Source organism: Vicugna pacos, chromosome 17 (assembly GCF_048564905.1).
Source record: "Vicugna pacos chromosome 17, VicPac4, whole genome shotgun sequence".
In the NCBI taxonomy this organism is placed as follows: domain Eukaryota; kingdom Metazoa; phylum Chordata; class Mammalia; order Artiodactyla; family Camelidae; genus Vicugna; species Vicugna pacos.
Window position 1 is genome coordinate 51,937,679 of NC_133003.1, and position 19,346 is coordinate 51,957,024.

At 36.5% G+C, this 19,346-nt stretch overlaps 1 protein-coding gene across 8 annotated transcripts in view; it reads right to left on the reverse strand.

Annotated features, from left to right (window-relative positions):
- Positions 1 to 19,346, reverse strand: part of TMCC1 (transmembrane and coiled-coil domain family 1) — a 186,460-nt gene that overhangs the window by 105,792 nt on the left and 61,322 nt on the right. Inside the window, exon 1 of one of the 8 annotated variants that reach the window (XM_006206785.4) lies at positions 10 to 143. The exons of the other annotated variants lie outside the window; for them this stretch is intronic. Coding sequence (XP_006206847.1) covers positions 10 to 48 — 39 coding nt within the window. The 5' untranslated portion in view covers positions 49 to 143. Of the gene's footprint in view, positions 1 to 9; positions 144 to 19,346 lie in introns of those variants that run through there. 8 annotated transcript variants of the gene reach the window in all.

Below are 19,346 nucleotides of genomic sequence, written 5' to 3' on the forward strand. Positions count from 1 at the left end.
GCTACCCACCTTGGATAGCTGCCTCCTGAGGCTAAAGCGCTGAACCATGGTCACCCTGAGTAATCTTCAGACAAAGCAATCCACGAAGGGAAGGGCTTTTTAAAAAACAGCTTCTTGGAAAAGTCGGTGGCAAAACATTCTGAAGACTGTCACAGAAGTCCAAAGAATGTGCCTGGGAGCCTCAGCAAACTTGCAAGCCCTTCATTGTTCTACGGGCAGGAGGGCCGAGCCCTCGGCGGCGGGAGAGGGCGGAATCCCGAGGCTGCTGCGCCCAGCGCCCAGCGGGGCTAGCACTTCCTGTGAGTCAGCCGAGAGGGGTCCAGGCAGAAGGACCACCCCTTCCCCTTCCACCAAATCATTAGCCGAGGATGCCGCCGCGGTGCCACCTGAGCCTCCGGGGGACGGACCTGATGTTCTGGTCTGTGTGGGAGGAGGACTGGCGCGTCGGGGTCAGAAGGCATCTGCCTCCAGGAGAAACCGGCCCGGTAGCAACTCCTTCCACCGAGAGCCCTCCGAGGAGAGGGGGTCCCCGGCAAAGGCAGCACCCCCTCCTCAACCTCCGCGGCAGGTAACCCGCTGGGCGAATCGGTGTGAGTAAAAGCCCTGCTCGGAGGGGGAACTCCTCCCCGCCGGCTCGCGGCTCGGCAGCCGTCCGGCTTTGTCTGAGCAGCTGGCCGAGCCTTTCCTCTTACTCACAGGGAGGGGTCCGCCGCCCCGGGCAGGAGTATCAGGTGCACAGACGCGCATTCCGGGGGTGACTTCAACTTCGTTAGGAAGTGAAACACTTTAAAGCCGTCTCCGGAGTGCTTGCCCTCTCTCATTAGAACAATGCAATTTTTAAAAATCTACACACAAAAGGAACAGCTCAGACTGAATTAATGTAGGTTAGAGGTCTGAAAAATGGCAACTGTGAGGACAGCTCCAAAGAGAAAAAATATTTTGCTATCATCTGCCAGTCTCTTCCTAGCCATTCAACTCTGCTTCCAGAAAACTGAGGTAAGGATAAAGCTTCATTTTAATCAAACTTTCCACTCCACATCCTCCTTTCCTAATTCTCCATTACTTCTGCATGAATTTAGTAACTGGCCAAGGCAGAACTTTCGGGCATATATTAATTTTTCTTTGCACTAGTGACTCTCAAGTCCCTGTAAGCACAATGGCATCTTAGGCATACAGCCTTTGGTGAAATGAACCTACTATGTGCAGTCAATGTGTTATGCATTTCACATCTATCAACCCACTGATTTCTCAAACAACTCTGTGAAATACGTATTAATATCTAATTCAGTAGAGCAAAGCAGGGATCTTCTCTCTAAAACCATATAGTGGTACTAATTTTTTCTTCAGCCAAGAAAAGTGAAAAACGAATTTGAAAACAGATCTTTATGGAATGGTTATTTTCAACCATGCCTATATCACACACTACTGTTTCCAATTATCACTGAATATGATGCACAATTTTTTAAACTCCACCTAAAGTATGACACACACATTTCACAATACCTTAGGAAGAGTAGAAAAGAGGTACCAAATTCAAGGTTTCAAAAAATTACTCTAACCAAAATGCGTATGTAAAATTTTTATTCCAAAAACTTTAAATGGAAAGGGAGCTAGGTTTAGAGTATGCAATGTAACCTAATATTTAAACTAAATGATTGGAATTTACTTCCAAGTGGAAAGTAGCTTGACAGAGAACTTGAGTTCTGTGTGTTTTATTTTTCTAATGGTAAGAGTACGAGTGCCTCCATTTTTCTCCTACACAGATAATAACCAAGTATTCAGAAAACTTCTGAGAAAACAGAAGAATTAATGAGATGCTGGTGTGGAAACAATGAAATTCCTTACAGAAAGAAATAGTATCTTTAAACATAAACAGATGTTTCTGATACAAGCAACTAGAATCTCAGATCATTGCTGATAAGATTCTAACTCTAACCCTACCAAAAAAAAAAAAGGGGGAAGAGGAAAAGGAATTAGAAAAAAATGTCAAGGTGGGGAGGGTACAGCTGAGTAGTAGAGTTCAATGGTAGAGTGCATGCACAGCATGCATGAGGTCCTGGGCTCAATCCCCAGCATCCCCATCAAAAATAAATAAACAAATAAACATAATTACCACCACCACCCTGGCCAAAAAAAAAACACTGTCAAAAGTCAACAGACTCAGGTACACATTAAATGTGTACCTAACTGAACTGGGTATAAATCCTCAAAGTTCCAGATATACATAAAAAGACTTAAAAGCATGGTGTCTTCATTCTTGGAGGAACCTACTCATTTTTGCCTATTAAAATATAATAAAACTCTAATTGTTTAAGTGCAACAAAACCTGTTAAAAATCATGTGAGTGCATGATTGCAATTTATTCCTTGATAAAAAGGAAAAAGAACCTGAGAAGATCCTCAATAAACTGAGCTGTTAAGGACTATAAATTTGATTTATTTTGAAGAGTCTGGTGGCCTTCTGGATGAAAATAGTAGACCAAGATCAAAGTTTACAAAATAATAACAGGAAAGATAGAAATGCATAACCTGAAGAAGAATCAACAGCTCTGCAATCACTATTACTCCAGGACCCTAATATACAATGTCACTTTCAGTAGCTTATGACTAAAACTCCACACATCCTTATACTCTGGTGTGGAAGCAGACAAGAATTGTTCATGGGTCCTTAATGCTTTTTGGATCATATACTGTTTGTGAATCTGTTAAAACCCACAGACTCAGTCACTGGAGTGACATACACGAAATGCATGAATGGACATGCACAGTGTTTTTGATACAATTTCAAATAGTTCATGGATTCTCCTAAAGCTTGTCTACAGACCCTCCATTAAGAATTCTTGGGAAAAGGAACCCTTTTACACTGTTGACAGGAATGTAAACTGATGCAGCCACTGTGGAAAACAGTATCGGGGTTTCTCAAAAAACTAAAAATAGAACTACCATAGAACCACCATATCATACAGCAATTCCACTCCTGGCTATATACCCGAGAAAAACAAAAACACTCATTTGAAAAGATACTTGCACCCTGATGTTCACAGCAGCATTGTTTACAACTGCCAAGATATGGAAGCAACCTAAGTGTCCACCAACAGACGAATGGATAAAGATGTGGTATATGTATACAATGCAATACTACCCAGCCATGAAAAAGTGAAATGCTGCTATTTGCAGCATCACGGATGGACTTGGAGGGTATTATGCTAAGTGAAGTAAGTCAGATAGAGACACACAAATACTGTATGGTATCACTGATGTATGGAATCTAAAAAACAAAACAAATTAGTGAATATAAGGAAAAAGAAGCAGACTCACACAGATACAGAGAAGAAACCAGTGGTTACTAGTGGAAAGAGGGGAAGGAAGACGGACAATACAGGGCAGGGGATTAAGAAGCACAAACTATTACGTATAAAATAAGCTACAAGGATATGTTGTACAACTTGGGGAATATAGCCAATATTTTATAATAACCATAATTGGAATATAACCTTTAAAAATCACAAATCACTGTATTTGTACACCTGTAACTTATAAAATACTACTGTACATAAACTATACTTCAAAAAACCAAAACACTCCTGTTCCTGTCATGACTAAAGAAGAGTTGAGCATCTATCACTAAGCAATCTTGTCTCCTGCTTTCCAGCATAGTTAACTTACTTCCAAAGTCACAAATGGTCTTTGTGAAATGGTACTTCATTTTGTTTTAATTTTTCTTCACATCATTATAGGAAAAAAAAGAAAAATATTTTATTCTCCTTGTCTTGTCCATCACATATAACCCCACACTGGGGATAATGTTAATATCTATTGAACTGTATGTTTTTTTCTGCACACATATGCATGCATACATGTTTGTTTGACAAAACTAGGACTATACTGTTACTACTAAAAAAAAAAAATCACAAATACCTTGGATGAAAACTTATGAAATTTAAATAACCATCCCAATTTAGCTGGTTCCTATATTTAAAACACTCATCCCTCCCCCATACCAGCTTCATTCTTAAATTCTCTGTAAATACATTTTTGTCGATTTTGTTTACTCTTTCAAAAAACGTCTTTGTTTGACTGATTTTTTTCCCATTGTTTTGTTTTACTCTGTGCTTTACTTATTTCCTCCCCGATCTTTATTATTTCTTTCCTTCTGCTAACTTTAGGTTTTGTTTGTTCTTCCTTTTCTAATTCTTTTAGGTGGTATAAACACATTTTAAAAATAAACTGATACTGAAGTCTTGTACTATTGAACATCGTGTACTACAAGCTACACTTTTACAGGGAAGGAAACTAAAATTCAAAGAGATTTTCAAACTTTCTCCAAATCACAAAGTTGGTATTAGAGTTGGGACCAGAACCTCAAACACCCAGATTTCACAACACCGCATTTCCCATTACATCATGCTTCCTCCTATTTTTCAATCTAAAATGCACTAAAAAAGAACACCACTTAAGACACTCACGTAACAAATTTTTTTTTTGTAAACTGCGTAATTATTCCATTTTTAAAACTTGAATCTTTATACTTTGTTATATGTTTTTCACTAAGGCCTGACACACTGGAAGTAATATGGTTATAGCTTCTTCCCTTATCTCTCTGGTGTCCAGTCTTATAACAGAGTTCTATTAAATAAGTCTTATTGCTCAAACATTATTGTGGGTTTTAACCAGCTTCCTGTGATAACCCAGTAGAAGTAACTGCACAGTGCCAGCTACCAGTTCATCAATAAAACTGTAAGCCCTTAACTTTTAAGATTTCATTATGCAACACAATGTCATTGGGGAAAGTTCCCTCTCATTCATGCTAAACAAGCATTTATGATACCAGACACTCAGTATAGAATGAAACATTCCCTTTACTTAAGGAAAGGTCACAATCTAGGAAAGAAATAGAAAACTTAATTGTCATAAATGTGTCAAGTGCTACAGTACAAGAACAGTAGTGGCACAAAGAAAGGAGAGATGAACTTTCTGTGGGACAAGAAAAGTCTCAAAGTTGGAATCTTTAAGTTTGGATAGAAATTCTGCAAATGGACACAAAAGGGGAAGGGTGTTTCAGGCAGTGGAAAAAACACAAGTTAAAGACAAAAAGGTACAAATCAAGTGGTAAATAACTTTCAGTTTTTCCACATTAACAAAGCAACATGTTGTAAGCCTGAACATCTTTCAGAATATTTTTTCTTTGTGGAATAGGAATGTAGATTTTAACAAAATTCAGTTATTCCTTCTTTTTTAAACTGCACTTTTGTTAACTATTTTTCTATAAACTGCCCAAATGGGACTAGCCCATCATTAACAAAAATAATGTGATAGGTTCTGTCTTTATAGAAGTTACGATTATTTTAATTATTATCTGCCTTTAAAGCAAGGAGAGAGGAAAATCTATTTTCAAAAAGTTTAGTAAATAATGCCACCAGTTTCACGAATCCCTGTGGCAATTCAGGCCCCTTGACTGATACGAGATTTCTGTTTTGCAGAAATAAACTTCTTTTGGGACTCCTACAACAGATAACAATACAGATACCACATTTTATCTACCTAGGAACAGAGTAAGTAACCTGTGAAGTTATTTACAAAAGTCCAAGTCACTGTCAATATAAATAATCCTGAAAATAGTACAATTTATGAAGTAGTAAGATGTTAAAAGATACTGATGATCAAAATTTTTGAATACCTAATCATGTTCAATTCCATAACTAACTCATTGTGATGGCTGATTTACAGAATAGCCAACCATGTCAAATTAACATTTGTATTTTGATGAAATGGACATGGCTCTTTCAACTATGCTCAATTAAGGTTGCCTCCTTTTACATCAGCAATGTTTTAGGCCTTGCATTTATTCTGCACCCCTCCCCCAAATCATGCCATGCATCATCTGCAGTGAATGCATACAAGGGAAAGGGAGTAAAGAAAAGGGAGGCAAGAGGAAAGGTGGGATAGAGTTTATTATATGCCTACTAAGTGCCAAATAACCAACATGATTATTGTTTGCTATGCTGCAAAGAACATGCAGCAAGATTACATATGCGTATTATTTAAACACTATAAAATCAAGTTCTTAAAATGGTTCACAAGGTGTTTCCCGTGCTGGTCCCTGCCTTCCCTCTCCAGACATCTCAGATTACCTTCAACTCAACTCCAAACCTTATCTTAGACTTTTGTTCCTTCAGGAAAGTCTTCTCCATCAACCCTGAACGACTCCTTTCTCTTCCTTTCCAATTGATTCTTAATACACTGTTTTGTAATTTCCCTATCTGCATGCCTGTCATCAAAACCTAAGTTTCTCAGGGGCAGGGACCCTGGCATGTACTAGATCAAATATTTATTAAATATTCATTGAATGAATGGCTTAAAAGTAGATGGCAGCACTTAATGGCTCTATAAAACTTTTAAAAGTTTCTAAGACATTCTGGATTTCCTTCTCTTGCCCACAACCATCTCCCTTACCCACAAACTCCCTGATTTTTCCACTTAATTAAATTCTACTTGCTCTTCTGTTCCATTTTGTAAGAATTAATTTTATTTACTATTTGTCACTTATCTCCCACTTATGATTCTGTATCATTTAACATTCTCCAATGAAATGTTTCCTGTAAAAATTTGGAAAATACAGTAAAATTGTTATTGAATATACAAGAAAATATTATTATTAACATCACCACACAGAAGTAACCACTATTTGTATTTTGATAAATTTTCATCAGGGCTTTGTTTCTTACTATATAAGTCATTTATAAATGCTTAATAGTTATAACCACTGTTATCAGTTTTACCCTTCCTTTACTATGAATTTATATACTATCTACTTGTAAAAATATGCAGTATTATCTGTAGGCTAGCTTTTTTTTTTTAACCCAACTAATATCATACCATACATATTATATGAAGCTTCCCCTGCTGTGGTCTGAATGTCTATTTCTCCCCAAAAATTCATATGTTGAAATCCTAAAGCCCACCGTCACAGTATGAGGCAGTGGGCCCTTTGAGAAGCACTGTAATTGCCAGGTGGGACTAATGCTCTTATGAAAGAGGCCCCTTGGAGCTCCCCAGCCCCTTCCAGTATGTGAGATACAACAAGGGGTCTGAGACCCAGAAGAGAGCCCTCCCCAACCATGCTGGAACCAGATCTTGGATGTCTATCTGGCCTCTGAAACTTGTAAGAAATAAATTCTGGTGTTTATAAACTACCCAGTCTGTGCTATTTGGTTATAGCAACCCAAATAAACTAAGATATCAATTTTTTAAAATTCAACAATTTACTTGGAACTTTTCTCAGTACATATGGATCCTCCCTATTTAACTGATGCCGAGTATTCCACAGTAAAGGTAGAACAGATTAGCCATTTTGTTGTGATCATTTAAGTTATTTTCTACATTTCTGCCAGTACAAACATTACTGGCTGTACATATCTGGTTTTGGATGTGTAATTTTTTTTTTCCTTCAAGACAGACACTAAGATATGATCTACTGAAGATCCATCTCAAACTTATTTTTTTTGGAAGTCCTCCTTGTGCTGTTCAGTTCACTGTCATCTCTGCTTCTGTATAATTCACAGTGATAATTCTTATACTTTTGTATTTGTTATGTAGATCCTGTACTGTTATTTAGTTTTTTTATGCATTAAGGTTGTTTTTCATCAAATTAAAAATAAGCACCTCAAAGGATTACATCTCATGCTTTCTGTATCCCAATTGCACAGCATCTTATACATGGTAGACACTCAATAAATATTTGTGAAACTATAGAACTCCTAGAAGAAAACATAAGCAGTAAGCTCCCTGACATCAGTCCGGGCAGGGACTTTTTGGATTTGACACCAAAAGCAAAGGCAACAGAAGTAAAAATAAACAAGTGGCAATACATTGACTAAGCTTCTACACAGCAAAGGAAACAATCAACAAAATGAAAAGGCAATGTACTGAATGGGAGAAAATACCTGCAAGTCATACAACTGAAAAGGTGTTAATATCAAAAAAAAAAATATATATATATATATATATAAACCCTCACACCAGTCAATGAAAAATCAACCTGATTAAAAAATGGGCATGAACTGATATTTTCCCAAAGATGACAAAAAATGGCCAAGAAGCATATGAAAAGATACTCAACATCACTAATCATCAGGGAAATGCACATCAAAACCCCACGATTTCGCCTTATACATGTTAGGGTGGCTTCTATCAAAAAAACAAAACAAAAACAAAGCAAAATAAGTGTTCCCAAGGTTATGAAGAAATCGGAACCCCAGTATACTGACGTAAAATAGTGCAACTGCTGTGGAAAAATGGTATGGCAGTTCCTCAAAAAATTAAAAATAGAATTACCATATGATCCAGTAATCCTACTTCTGGGTTTATATGCAAAAGAATTGAAAGCAGAGTCTCGAACAAACAAACAAACAAAAAAACGAAAAAAAAAAAAGAAAGCAGGGTCTCGAAAAGGTATTTGCACATCCATGATCTCAGCAGCATTATTCACAACAGCCAAGATGTGGAAGCAAACCAAACATCCATCAGTAGATAAATGGACAAACAAAACATGGTCTACACACACACGGGGGAATATTACTGAGTCTTAAAGACAAATTCGGTATGATTCCACGCTTCTGAGGTATCAGTTCATAAAAACAGAAAGTAGAATAGTGGTTACCAGCGGCTGAGGGGAGGGAAGAAAAGAAGAGTTTTTAAATGGGTATAGAGTTTCAAATTTGCAAGATGAAATAGTTTGGAAATCAATTTCAAAACAATGTGAATACACTTAACACTACTAAACTGTACACTTAAATGTGGTTAAAAACTAAATTTTACATTATGTTTTTTTACCACAATTTTTAAAGTTACACTAATTGTATTTCTATTTCTAAGTATGCTTCTTTGATTCAGCACTTGTGTTTCCTTAAACCTCTCTCCTTTTCTTGCATTTTAGCATGGAGATCAATAGATGTCTTTTTCTAGAAAAATGGAATATTCTCTAAGTAACAAGACATTCTCTCCAGATAGAAATGAAGAATTTTGACAATGACACATCACTGCAGAGCTTTAAAGACCTAGTACCAAAAAAAAATACCTTATAGCCAAGAAAAAGAGTAAGAGCTACTTTTACTCCTTTCTAATTTTTCCTTCATAACTTGTTACTCATAAGCACTCAATGTTAAAAAAGAATTATTTAAAACATAATCAACTTCTTTAGTCCTCATCTAAATTCTACTTCTCATGTGTCATTTTTTAAAGAACATTATATTAAAATAACTACAACACTAAGTGAAATAATTATAATTCTGAGGTTCTGTTCTCTCAAGTGGTCCCCCAACACAACTGTTTACAATGCCCAGAGCGTGTGAACATGAACATCACCACAACCAGAGACACAAAGGGACAACTCTTCCTTCACAGACTATAGAAACATCTCTAGCAGTAAAATGACAACATTAGTCAAAAGAAGAGACCCAAAGATCACATATGAATGGTTGACAAACCAAGCAACAAGAGGTTTTTTTTGTTTTGTCTTGTTTTTTGGTGGGGGGAGATAATTAAGTCTACTTATTTACTTTTTAATGGAGGTACTGGGGACTGAACCAGTACCCAGGGCCTCCTGCATGCACTCAACGACTTGAGCTACACCCTCCCCCACAAAGTTGTTTGGAATTGTCCTTCTTTTGAGAGGACCATCTGAGCATTATGAAATGTCATCCTTTACCCTCAGTAACACTTATTGCCTGAACGTCTAACTTATCTAGCTTTAACATCTTTCTTTTGGTTAGTGTTTACATGGTATTATCTTTCCATATCTTTTTACTTTTTTAACTTTTCTGTGGTCCAATAACAAATGACAGCTTTTGGATTTTCTTCAGTCAGGTAAGTACCTGGCAGGGTAGTGGGTGGTGTGAGGAAATCAAAAACAAACAAGCCTATTTATGCCAAATGTATAGAAAGGTCAGGACTTAGAAGTGTCAGGGGCTGTTCTAAAATTTTACAAGGGCATTGGGTTAGGTCTGAAAACAGAAGAATTGTAAGTACTTAAAATGAGCAGTTAGATCAGCAGCTCATTCTCCTGACACACAGTAAGGGGATCAGTCCAGAGATTTATTTTCTGGGGAGACTGAAACAAGGCACAAGAAGGATTCTAGATTAAGAGACCTGAGACATAGCTGAGGTCTGGAATGAGATACCATCCTAAGAACAGAAGGATTAAACTGATAAATGAAAACTTCAGTCCTCTTCCTCCTAGTATTCCACAACACAAGACGGACAAGCTTATTACCACTACCATCATCCATCCACCGGCACAAGTAAAAGTCTGAATAATTGCTGTGGAAAAACTGAAGACAAGACCTACAGATACTGACAAGGGGAGGGGTCTGCAATAAAGTGGACCTCTGCCCAACTACTCTGTGGTAAAAGCCATCCCTACCAGAGCTCACAAAGGAGAGCTTCCCACACCATTTTAATGCCTTCCTCAAACATGAAGAGAAAGCCATGGATGACCAGACACTTGAGAAAAGCTTCTAACAAAAATACAGAGACTAAAACACCCAGGGGGAAAAGAGAGAGAGAGAGCGAGAGAGCGAGAGAGCGAGAGAGCGAGAGCGCGCGAGACAGAGCGAGCGCGCGAGAGCAAAACAAAATAAAAGGCTACATCAGGAGATTCAACTGACTAACAAAAAGAGAACAGCTGTGGGGGAGAAAACTAAACAAACAGTATCAATGAACTACAGCTATATGCAGTAACCTGGATCAACCTTAGAAAAAAAAATTGGGATGTGGCTTAAACATTAATTTCTCACACTTCTGGAGGTTGGGAAGTCCAAGATCATGGTGTTGGCAGATTCAATGTTTGGTGAGACTCCTCCTCCTGGTTCACAGCAGGAGTCTTCTCGCTGAGTCCTCCCATGGTGGAAAGGGTCAGAAAAATATTTTTGCATAAAAAGCAAGTCACAGAAGACTATAGAAGCTTTAATATCACTTTATAAAGCCCCTAAACAAGTACAACAATGTCACATACATATGTAATTCATTTTTTTTTAAGTAAATAAAAGTGAATGAAATAAAATTTTTTGAACAGTAGGAGATTTACACACAGTTCTAAGAGCATGGTGATGGTGATGACCCCATCCTTTAGTTGTGTGGTAGGTTCACAGGTCATTTGTTTATCACTGTGTGTCATATTACATAAGTTTATTTTTATATGAATAAAATATTGCATAATAAAAAATTTAAAACAAAATCAGCTTTTCTCCAGTCAGGTTAGAGCTTGGCAGGTTAGTGGGAGGTGTGGTGAAAACAAATTTGAAGATTTTGATGGAATAACAATTGATATTGTAAGAGTCTTCTAATGTTTCTAGATACAGTCTTTCAGTTTTCCAGATTGAAAGGACCCACAAGTATCCAGTCCAACAAATGCCAAGACTCACACCAAAGCTCATCACTGTAAAATTCAGGACAGCAGAGACAGAGAAGACTTAAAAATTGCTACCCAGAGGACTGAGAATTAGTATGGTATCTGATGCTAGTAGCATCAGCAGCTAGAAGATATAAAGACACAATGCTTTATAAAATTCTATGGGAAATTATTTCCAACCTAAAATTCCACACCCAGTCAATGAAGTATTAGAGCAAAATAAAGAAATTTTGAAATACATATAAATTTCTGGAAAACTATCTTCCATGCATCCTTTTTCATTAGGCCCTCTGGATAATGTGCTTCATAAAAAAGAAAAGAATAAATCTATAAAGAAGACAACATGAAACCAAGGAAACAGGGATCTTTTAACAGATTAAGAAGTTCCATGACAAAAGGTGTGAGGTCTTAGAGAGCAATCAGTTCAAGAGTGAGGACTCCAGGAGGCGTATCGCCAAGAAAAAGATCTGAGAACACATAATGTTTTTCAAAGTACTGAGAGAAGATTTATAGTTCTCACAGAATTTGGAGATGACCTAATTATAGCTATAAAGAATAATAAAAATTGAAGCAATTAACTCCATAGACAACAAAAAACTGTATAAAAGGGGAAATGTAATCATATTATACTCTAAGGTCCAAGGTGTGAAAAATTCATACTGGCAAAATGTAAACAGTATATTGAAATTTAAGTAAATTTAGTAAGATGTGGGCAGGAGAGATAATACGAGCTAAATCATCAACCTCATTGTAGGAAATCAACAGGTATTATCTAAAATGGGAAAAAAAAATAGTGTTAAGCATGTTATTTTAAAATTATTTAGCTAAATTCCAGAATAAAAAGTTAATAAAAGTTTAAATATGGTTGTTTGAAGAAAGTAGAAAACAGGATAGAGTTCTGGTTATCAGAACCTCGGACAGTAAAGCCTTTTAAAAAGAAGTTTTATACTACGTTATCAACATAAAAATTAAAATAAATTTTCCTTGGGTTAAATATGCTGAAGAAAATAGTTGTTTGTGAGAGCTTTGAGAACCTGAAAGATGGCAGTAAATGAGTCTATGGAAACTCCATCACAAAAATTATTTAAAATAGCAGATTCACAAGCAAGTAGAATTTTTATACTTCTAGTTGTGTTGAAAAGCAGAGATGATGTTTAAATTCTTGATTTCCACAATTCCACCGAGATTCATACTGAAATAATATTAATTTCTTAACATCATTTGTTCCTGTAGTTTATTGTGGCCTAAAGTCACAATTCAGTCTTCCTTTGTCAGAATGCTTTTCAGTGCTTCCAGCTGTGATTTCAAAAATGGTACTAGGACAATACTGAATTGTGAAGCCACAGTGAATGATGAGAGAGAGAAGCTAACAGGAAGAAAAAATTACAAGGGTACAAATCTTAAATAAGAGAAATAAAGACAGTTCCTATAGAAAATACATATTTAAAACATCTAAATAACAGAAAAGAGTGGCTTTTGCTATTTTTCACATTGAACATATGATATTGTGATTTATGATACATATCTATTTTGGTCTTATGTCCATGGTTCCTAGATCGTGGCTCCCAAGACTCCTGGAATTCCTAAGAGGTAAAAACCAATGGGAGCATCTTTTGTTACAATATTTGGTCTTTGGTCCACAGTTCCTCAAAAAGCTTCAGAATATAAAGGTGAAATGGGTGTCTTATTCATAATAAGCCCCCTTCAACCACACCTGAATTTATGTTAATAAGGTGACTTTTATAAAGCCCCTACGTAACCCATGGATGGTGGGTTCCATGCCAGGGGAACCAACCCCCCAGGGGACCCACTCATGTGATTAGAGGGCTAGAACTTTCAGTCCGCCCCACCCAACCCAACCTCGACTCCTAGGGAAGGAAAAAAGGACTAGAGATTACACTCAGTCACCAAAGACAAATGGTTTAATGAATCACACCTACGTAATGAAGCTTCCATAAAAATCCCTGGACTATCTGGAGATAGTCTGGAGAGCTTCAGGGTTGGAGAACACGGGGAGGTCCTGGCAGAGGGCATGGAAGCTCTGTCTCTTCCCACACACCTTAGCCTACACATCTCTTCCATCTGGCTGTTCCTGAGTTACCTTTTTGTAATAAAGCTGCAGTCTAATAAGTAAGTATTTTCCGAAGTTTTCTGAGTGGGTCATGGGAAGGTTCTACAGCCAGCTGGTCAGAAGCACAGGTGACAACCTGCACTTGCGATTGGCAGCTAGAGGGGGATGAGGGCAGTGTTGTGGAACTGAGCCTTTAATCTGTGAGATCTGATGCTATCCTCAGTGTCAGAACTGCATTAAATCGTAGGACACCTATCTGGTGTTGCAGAGGACTGCCTGGCGTGGGGGAAAAAATTCCACATATCTGGTGACGAAAATTGGAGTGTTCTTTGTGAGCAGTAAAGGAGAGACACATAGGAATGCTTTTCTTCTTATACAAACATCAATGACTTTTGCAAAGATTTTTTTGCCAGTTTCAATGGTAGCTAATTTTTTTACCTCATTTTTAGGTAAATCCCACTGAAAAAGTAAAAAATAACTCAGTAAAGTTAGTTTAGATGTGACAAAGTGTGACTCATCTAAATGAGGAAACTAATTTATTTTATTCAATCGATTTTATTTAGTAAACACTAAAGCTACATATCCTCAGCAGGATGAAAACGATATTAAAAGTCAGGCTTGTCCTGATTTCTGTACCAATCTACAAATCTCTGTGCCCTAATGCAACAAAGATAATGACGCAGAACTATAAGCAAAAACCAGGGATACAGATCACAAACTAGTATGTAGACTCAAGGCGGGTAATTTATACTGTGGTCTAAATTTTCCTGAGCTGTAATCAGATCAGAAAACCTTTATGTTCACATTCTCACAAAGCTAAACTTCTGACAATAGAAAATAACCTGAATTCCATTTTTATGCAGAGAAACTTAAGCAAAGTCACCTTATGCCCTACAGCCTTCTGGGCAAACGTTCCTAGGAAGAACATATTAATTCCACAAATATTATCTAATTTGATTCTATGTTTGATGTAACATATCACAAATTACGTAAAGATAATGTCTGATACCCAAGGAATATGGAAAATGGAAGAAAGCTTATCAAAGAAATATTTCAGGTTGTGAACAATCACATTTGACAGTAACAAAATGGGCTAGATTGTTTTCTTCAGCTGTTTTGCATTCTTGTAGCAGACAACAGTTCCAAGAAGTAGAAAATGTGGACCCTGTTCTTTTGCCTAGAAGAATGTATAGTTGTGTCCTGAACAATCTACAATCACTGAAAACAAGTCTCATGTTGGAAAGCCTGTGGTGAGTTTAAGTCCGAGAGCAATGTTTAAGATACTCTAGTCCTATACTACGCTAAGGTGGTTATTTAAATGTGTATCTGCATAGCTGCTTAACATGTGAGACTTTTATTAACAAGCCAAGAGTGCGCTCCCTAAGACTGCTATGTTCTAATAAGCCTCTATTCCACTAAAATCCTAGAAAACACTTTCCACAGAGCATCCATGTAGGGGAGGTTATATCAATTTTCAGTTCCTCTGAAGCACTACTCCATGTCAAACTTCTCATAAAGAAATGCTCAGAAATAAACAGATCAGAATTAAGACTCTTATGGCCATTCATTTTGCGGTTTTTATATTTTAAAAAGAAAAGTGCTACTGAGATGGAAATCTTCTCCATAAATGCAGGACTAACCATTACAAAAAAAAAGGCACATTTTGGTGATTCTAGTATTAGATACTTTGGTGCAACAGGGCTTCTGCCTCTGTGTTAACAATGAGAGAGAACGAAGTATTACATAAACCAGGAGAGAAGAAACCACCACCACAACAGGGAAACCTCAGCAGGTACGTCACAGCACTGCAGTCACATTCCCAGTACTCAAATCAAGGTATGTGCAGTGAAGAAGCTCTAAGTTTACTGCTGATTTGTCTCTGCTAGTTGAATTTCACAAAACCACCACCCTCTCATTGAAAAGAGGAAGTTTGGGGGAAAGCTAAGGTTTTTATTTTTAAAGTGATACAATTTTGAGCTTAAAAAGGTGAAGTTGTTCAATTTCTACTGCAGAATAGACTACACTTAATAGTACTTATATACGTTAGAGGCAATTTAACCAATCAAAAACATATCTTCTAATTCATCTGTGATACTATACACTTTAAAATAGCTGCTCATCCATTCTAAACTTGCCTTTATTTCTCTCGCTCTCTCTCTCTGATACAGTGAAGCAGAGTAAGCACTATCATGTCCATTGTCAGAATTTCTTGCTGCTTATATATTTACTGTCCCATATAGTCAGGCTATAGGCTTGAAAGAGACCTTAAAACTTTTTCCTATGTGGAGACAGCTTGAGAATCAGAAACCACCCAATTTCTAAAGAAGACAACAGCAAAAGTTGTGAGCAGAGGTCTGGATGAAGAAGGTGAACAATTTCCCAGAATACTCCTGAGCTAGACCTTTGTTCACAGCCGAACTTTCCGGCAGTTTTAAATTTAAGTGCTTAACCTATGAATTCTTATCTATAATCACCGAAGCTTAAAATAAATGTCAGAAGTTGTTCAGTCCAACTCTTGATCGGAGTCGTGGATACTTCCTACAACATGCATGATGTGTGGTTCTCCAGCCTTTGCCATATCACCCCAAGGCAGCCTGCCTCAACGCTGGACAGCCTACTGTAAAATCCGTTCTTATACTGTGCTAGTGTCACATTCCTAAGGCAAATGTAAATGATTTTCATATTACTCAAAAATTCTTTAGAGGGGAACTACTCTAGCTTTTAATATTGGTCTAAATACAGGACATATGCACCTGAGTGTGTATGCAAGACAATCCAATGAGCTGTGGGAAAAGAACACTGTAACTTCCACTTCAATTTTTATTCATCCTGTTCATTTCTAAGTTTGTGTTATATGATATATGTAACATACAGGAACAATATAAAAATATTAAAATATACAAAATATAAGAATATTAGACACACTAAGAAGTGTCTCATAGCAAATAATTTGGAGGCCACTACTCTAGTTAATGACCTTTCCTTTATTTTTTTTAATTAGGTCATACAGAGCCTACCTATATGATTATAAATCTTCAATAGATATTAAATACTCATAAAGAGTCTACCATCAATCATGTATAAATATTTAGCATCAGAACTTAATGGCACCCAAATAACTTTTCAAAATATTGAAATAATAAAGTTACTTTCTTGGCAAAAGAGTGCGAAACTAGTGGCAGAGGAAGGCACTATCTAGCTCTCCATCAAGTTCACACCATGCATATGGCAACAGTGTACACGTACACACAATACATATATACACATCCACCCAGAGGGGGACAGGCCTCTGAGGGTGTCTCATTAACTTTCCAGCCTAAATCTAATTTGGCAGAATTCATCTACACTTAAAGGCCTAAGCTAGATTTTCCAGAATCTTAATATTGGAAGTGATCCCCAGGAGATAACAGGTTCATTTCAATTAAAATTTAAAATATTGTTATTGTTGAAACTAGTTTAAGTACATCACTATTTAGAGCATACTATCACAATGCTTTATTGCAGTCAGATATAGGAAATACTTCAAGTTTTTAAAGAAGACATTCATGTTATTTTAAGTAATATTCTAAAAACAAGGCAAGGGAATGAAGAATGAGTCTTTGGAAAGCTGCTGTATCTACGATCTTTAAAAAGGCAAGCACATTTAAATGAAATTAGGTTTTTAGAGCACAGTGTCTACTTTCTGTTATTAAAAACCAAAACAATCTTATTGACCAAAGCATAAATCCTGAAGTTATTTACTAATCGCAAGAGCCTGCAAAAGTCCAGAACTTGTGCCAACAACATTTGTTAAAAATTAATTTCAAAACCTGATTGGTAATTAAAAATAAGACTTTGGGATTATTATTAGGGTTAAACAAGAAAACTGTGTTTAAAATGCACTGCAGCCAGTAACAATGACTAGTACAATGCAGAAGAATTAGCAACTTCATCAAAGAATATTCTCAGCAGTACCAGAAGGTATCAGCAGAGGGCCTCTAGAATTCATGCTTACTAAAGCTTTCTAATATCTTTCCCACGTAAGCCAGGGAATGAATTGATTCCCTGGTACTGATGTTTGCTAAAAATAAAGTTTAAGCTCAACATCTGATTAAGACTTTAATTCTGGACTTCCAACAATTTCATTGTGGCCTTTTAACAGTAGATACGAAAAGGAATGGGAAAGATTTACTTCTTTCTTTTATTTAAATTTCTACTTTATTCATTTCTAATATAAGGAATAATTATCAGGCTTCACATTTTGCTTTAATTGTTAAGACCAATTGTTTAATTTTTTTCCTTAGGTGTTTCAGGAAAATTAGGCTACTCAGATTTATCTTCCAACTAGCTGGCAGGTTACTGATTTTTGGCAGTCTAGATCCTTCTAAGATCTTGAACACTGTTTATACTCCTCACACTAAGTACATGATAAAAACGTACAGTATTACGGCATCAGTGCTTAGCAGAATGAGCAAAGAGCTCAGATATGTACTAGCTCTCTGGTCTTAAGCAAATTTAAAATTTTCCCCAAATCCTACTTACTTCATTTGTAAAAAAGGAGATCAGACCCACCTCAAAAAGCTGACATGCAACTTAAATTACATAATGTAGATGAGAAAGGTCTTGCATACACTGAAGACTCAACAAGCTAAGTATGATCCCATACAATGATATTAAAACAAATTCACTTCCATAAAACATTCTCGCAAATGCTGCTACCAAACATGTGGAAAAGATTCTCAATTACCAAAAGAGTTATTAAAACTCAGTGTTCTCAGGGCAGGTATATTGGTGCCCTAAGGCAGTAAGCAGGATGACAGAAAATAGCTGTTACCTTCATCCCTTAACTGTAATTCCGCAACATCATGCTGTGGTTAAGGTAAGCTCTCTTTTCCACCCCACCCTCAACCTCACAACACAGAAATAGCCCCATGAAAACTGTTTACTTAACTGGCTGTCTCACTAAATAGAAGAGGCCTTATTTTACATACTATAAATAATTAATTACCTTTTTCCTTATTATTTTATTAGATATCTGAGAATCCAGAATGTCACTGCTCATATTTAAACTATGAACAGTATTAAAATGCTCATATTTTACTTATGAACAGTATTAAAATAACTCTAGGGAATGACTACAGTATTCTATCTCCATTGTTACTCATCTGTAAAAGATGACAAGAGTTATTTAAAAGTAGCAACGTAAGAAACCAACCAAGGGTAGTGATGAAATCAGCCTCTGTCACTGCTCTTAGATTTCTGCCCTCATTCAAAAAGCTGATCTGGTTACTGACACCTGGAAAAAGGAAAAACTTTCTTTTTCCCTTTTCTTGTTCCCTACTTGACAGAATTGACATTTTTTTTCGATTCTTTGACATGGTCAACAGGATAAAGAGGCAAGAATGCTTTACACAATCAGATCAAACCCAGGAATCTGGTTCTGATATTATTCATAATTAAAGGTATTAATTATCTCAGGCAGGCTTTAACACTTTTGAACCTGTAAAATGAGGAGTCTGATTAAGATCAGCCCTAAGGCTTAACAGTCTATGAGTCCTTGCCAGTCACTTGGCAATAACCAGTGACCTATTGGCTTAAAATCATTTGTGTTGCAAGGGACTCATTTTGTAACCCACGGTTTCTGAATTCTTAGCTTCCTCATTATTTTAATTTTGACATCTATGTAAGGGCTCTTTACCCAAATAAGATACTACCTTGATAAAATAAGATGTAACTGTGAGTTCTTAATAAATATTTGACTTGACCTTTGACTGGAGATACGAGTATTTTTATAGTACATAAATCAATAAATATTGCTAATTTTTTAACAAACAGATTTGTCCTAAGATTAGTTTTTGAAATTAAACATATTTGATATATTTTAAATGAT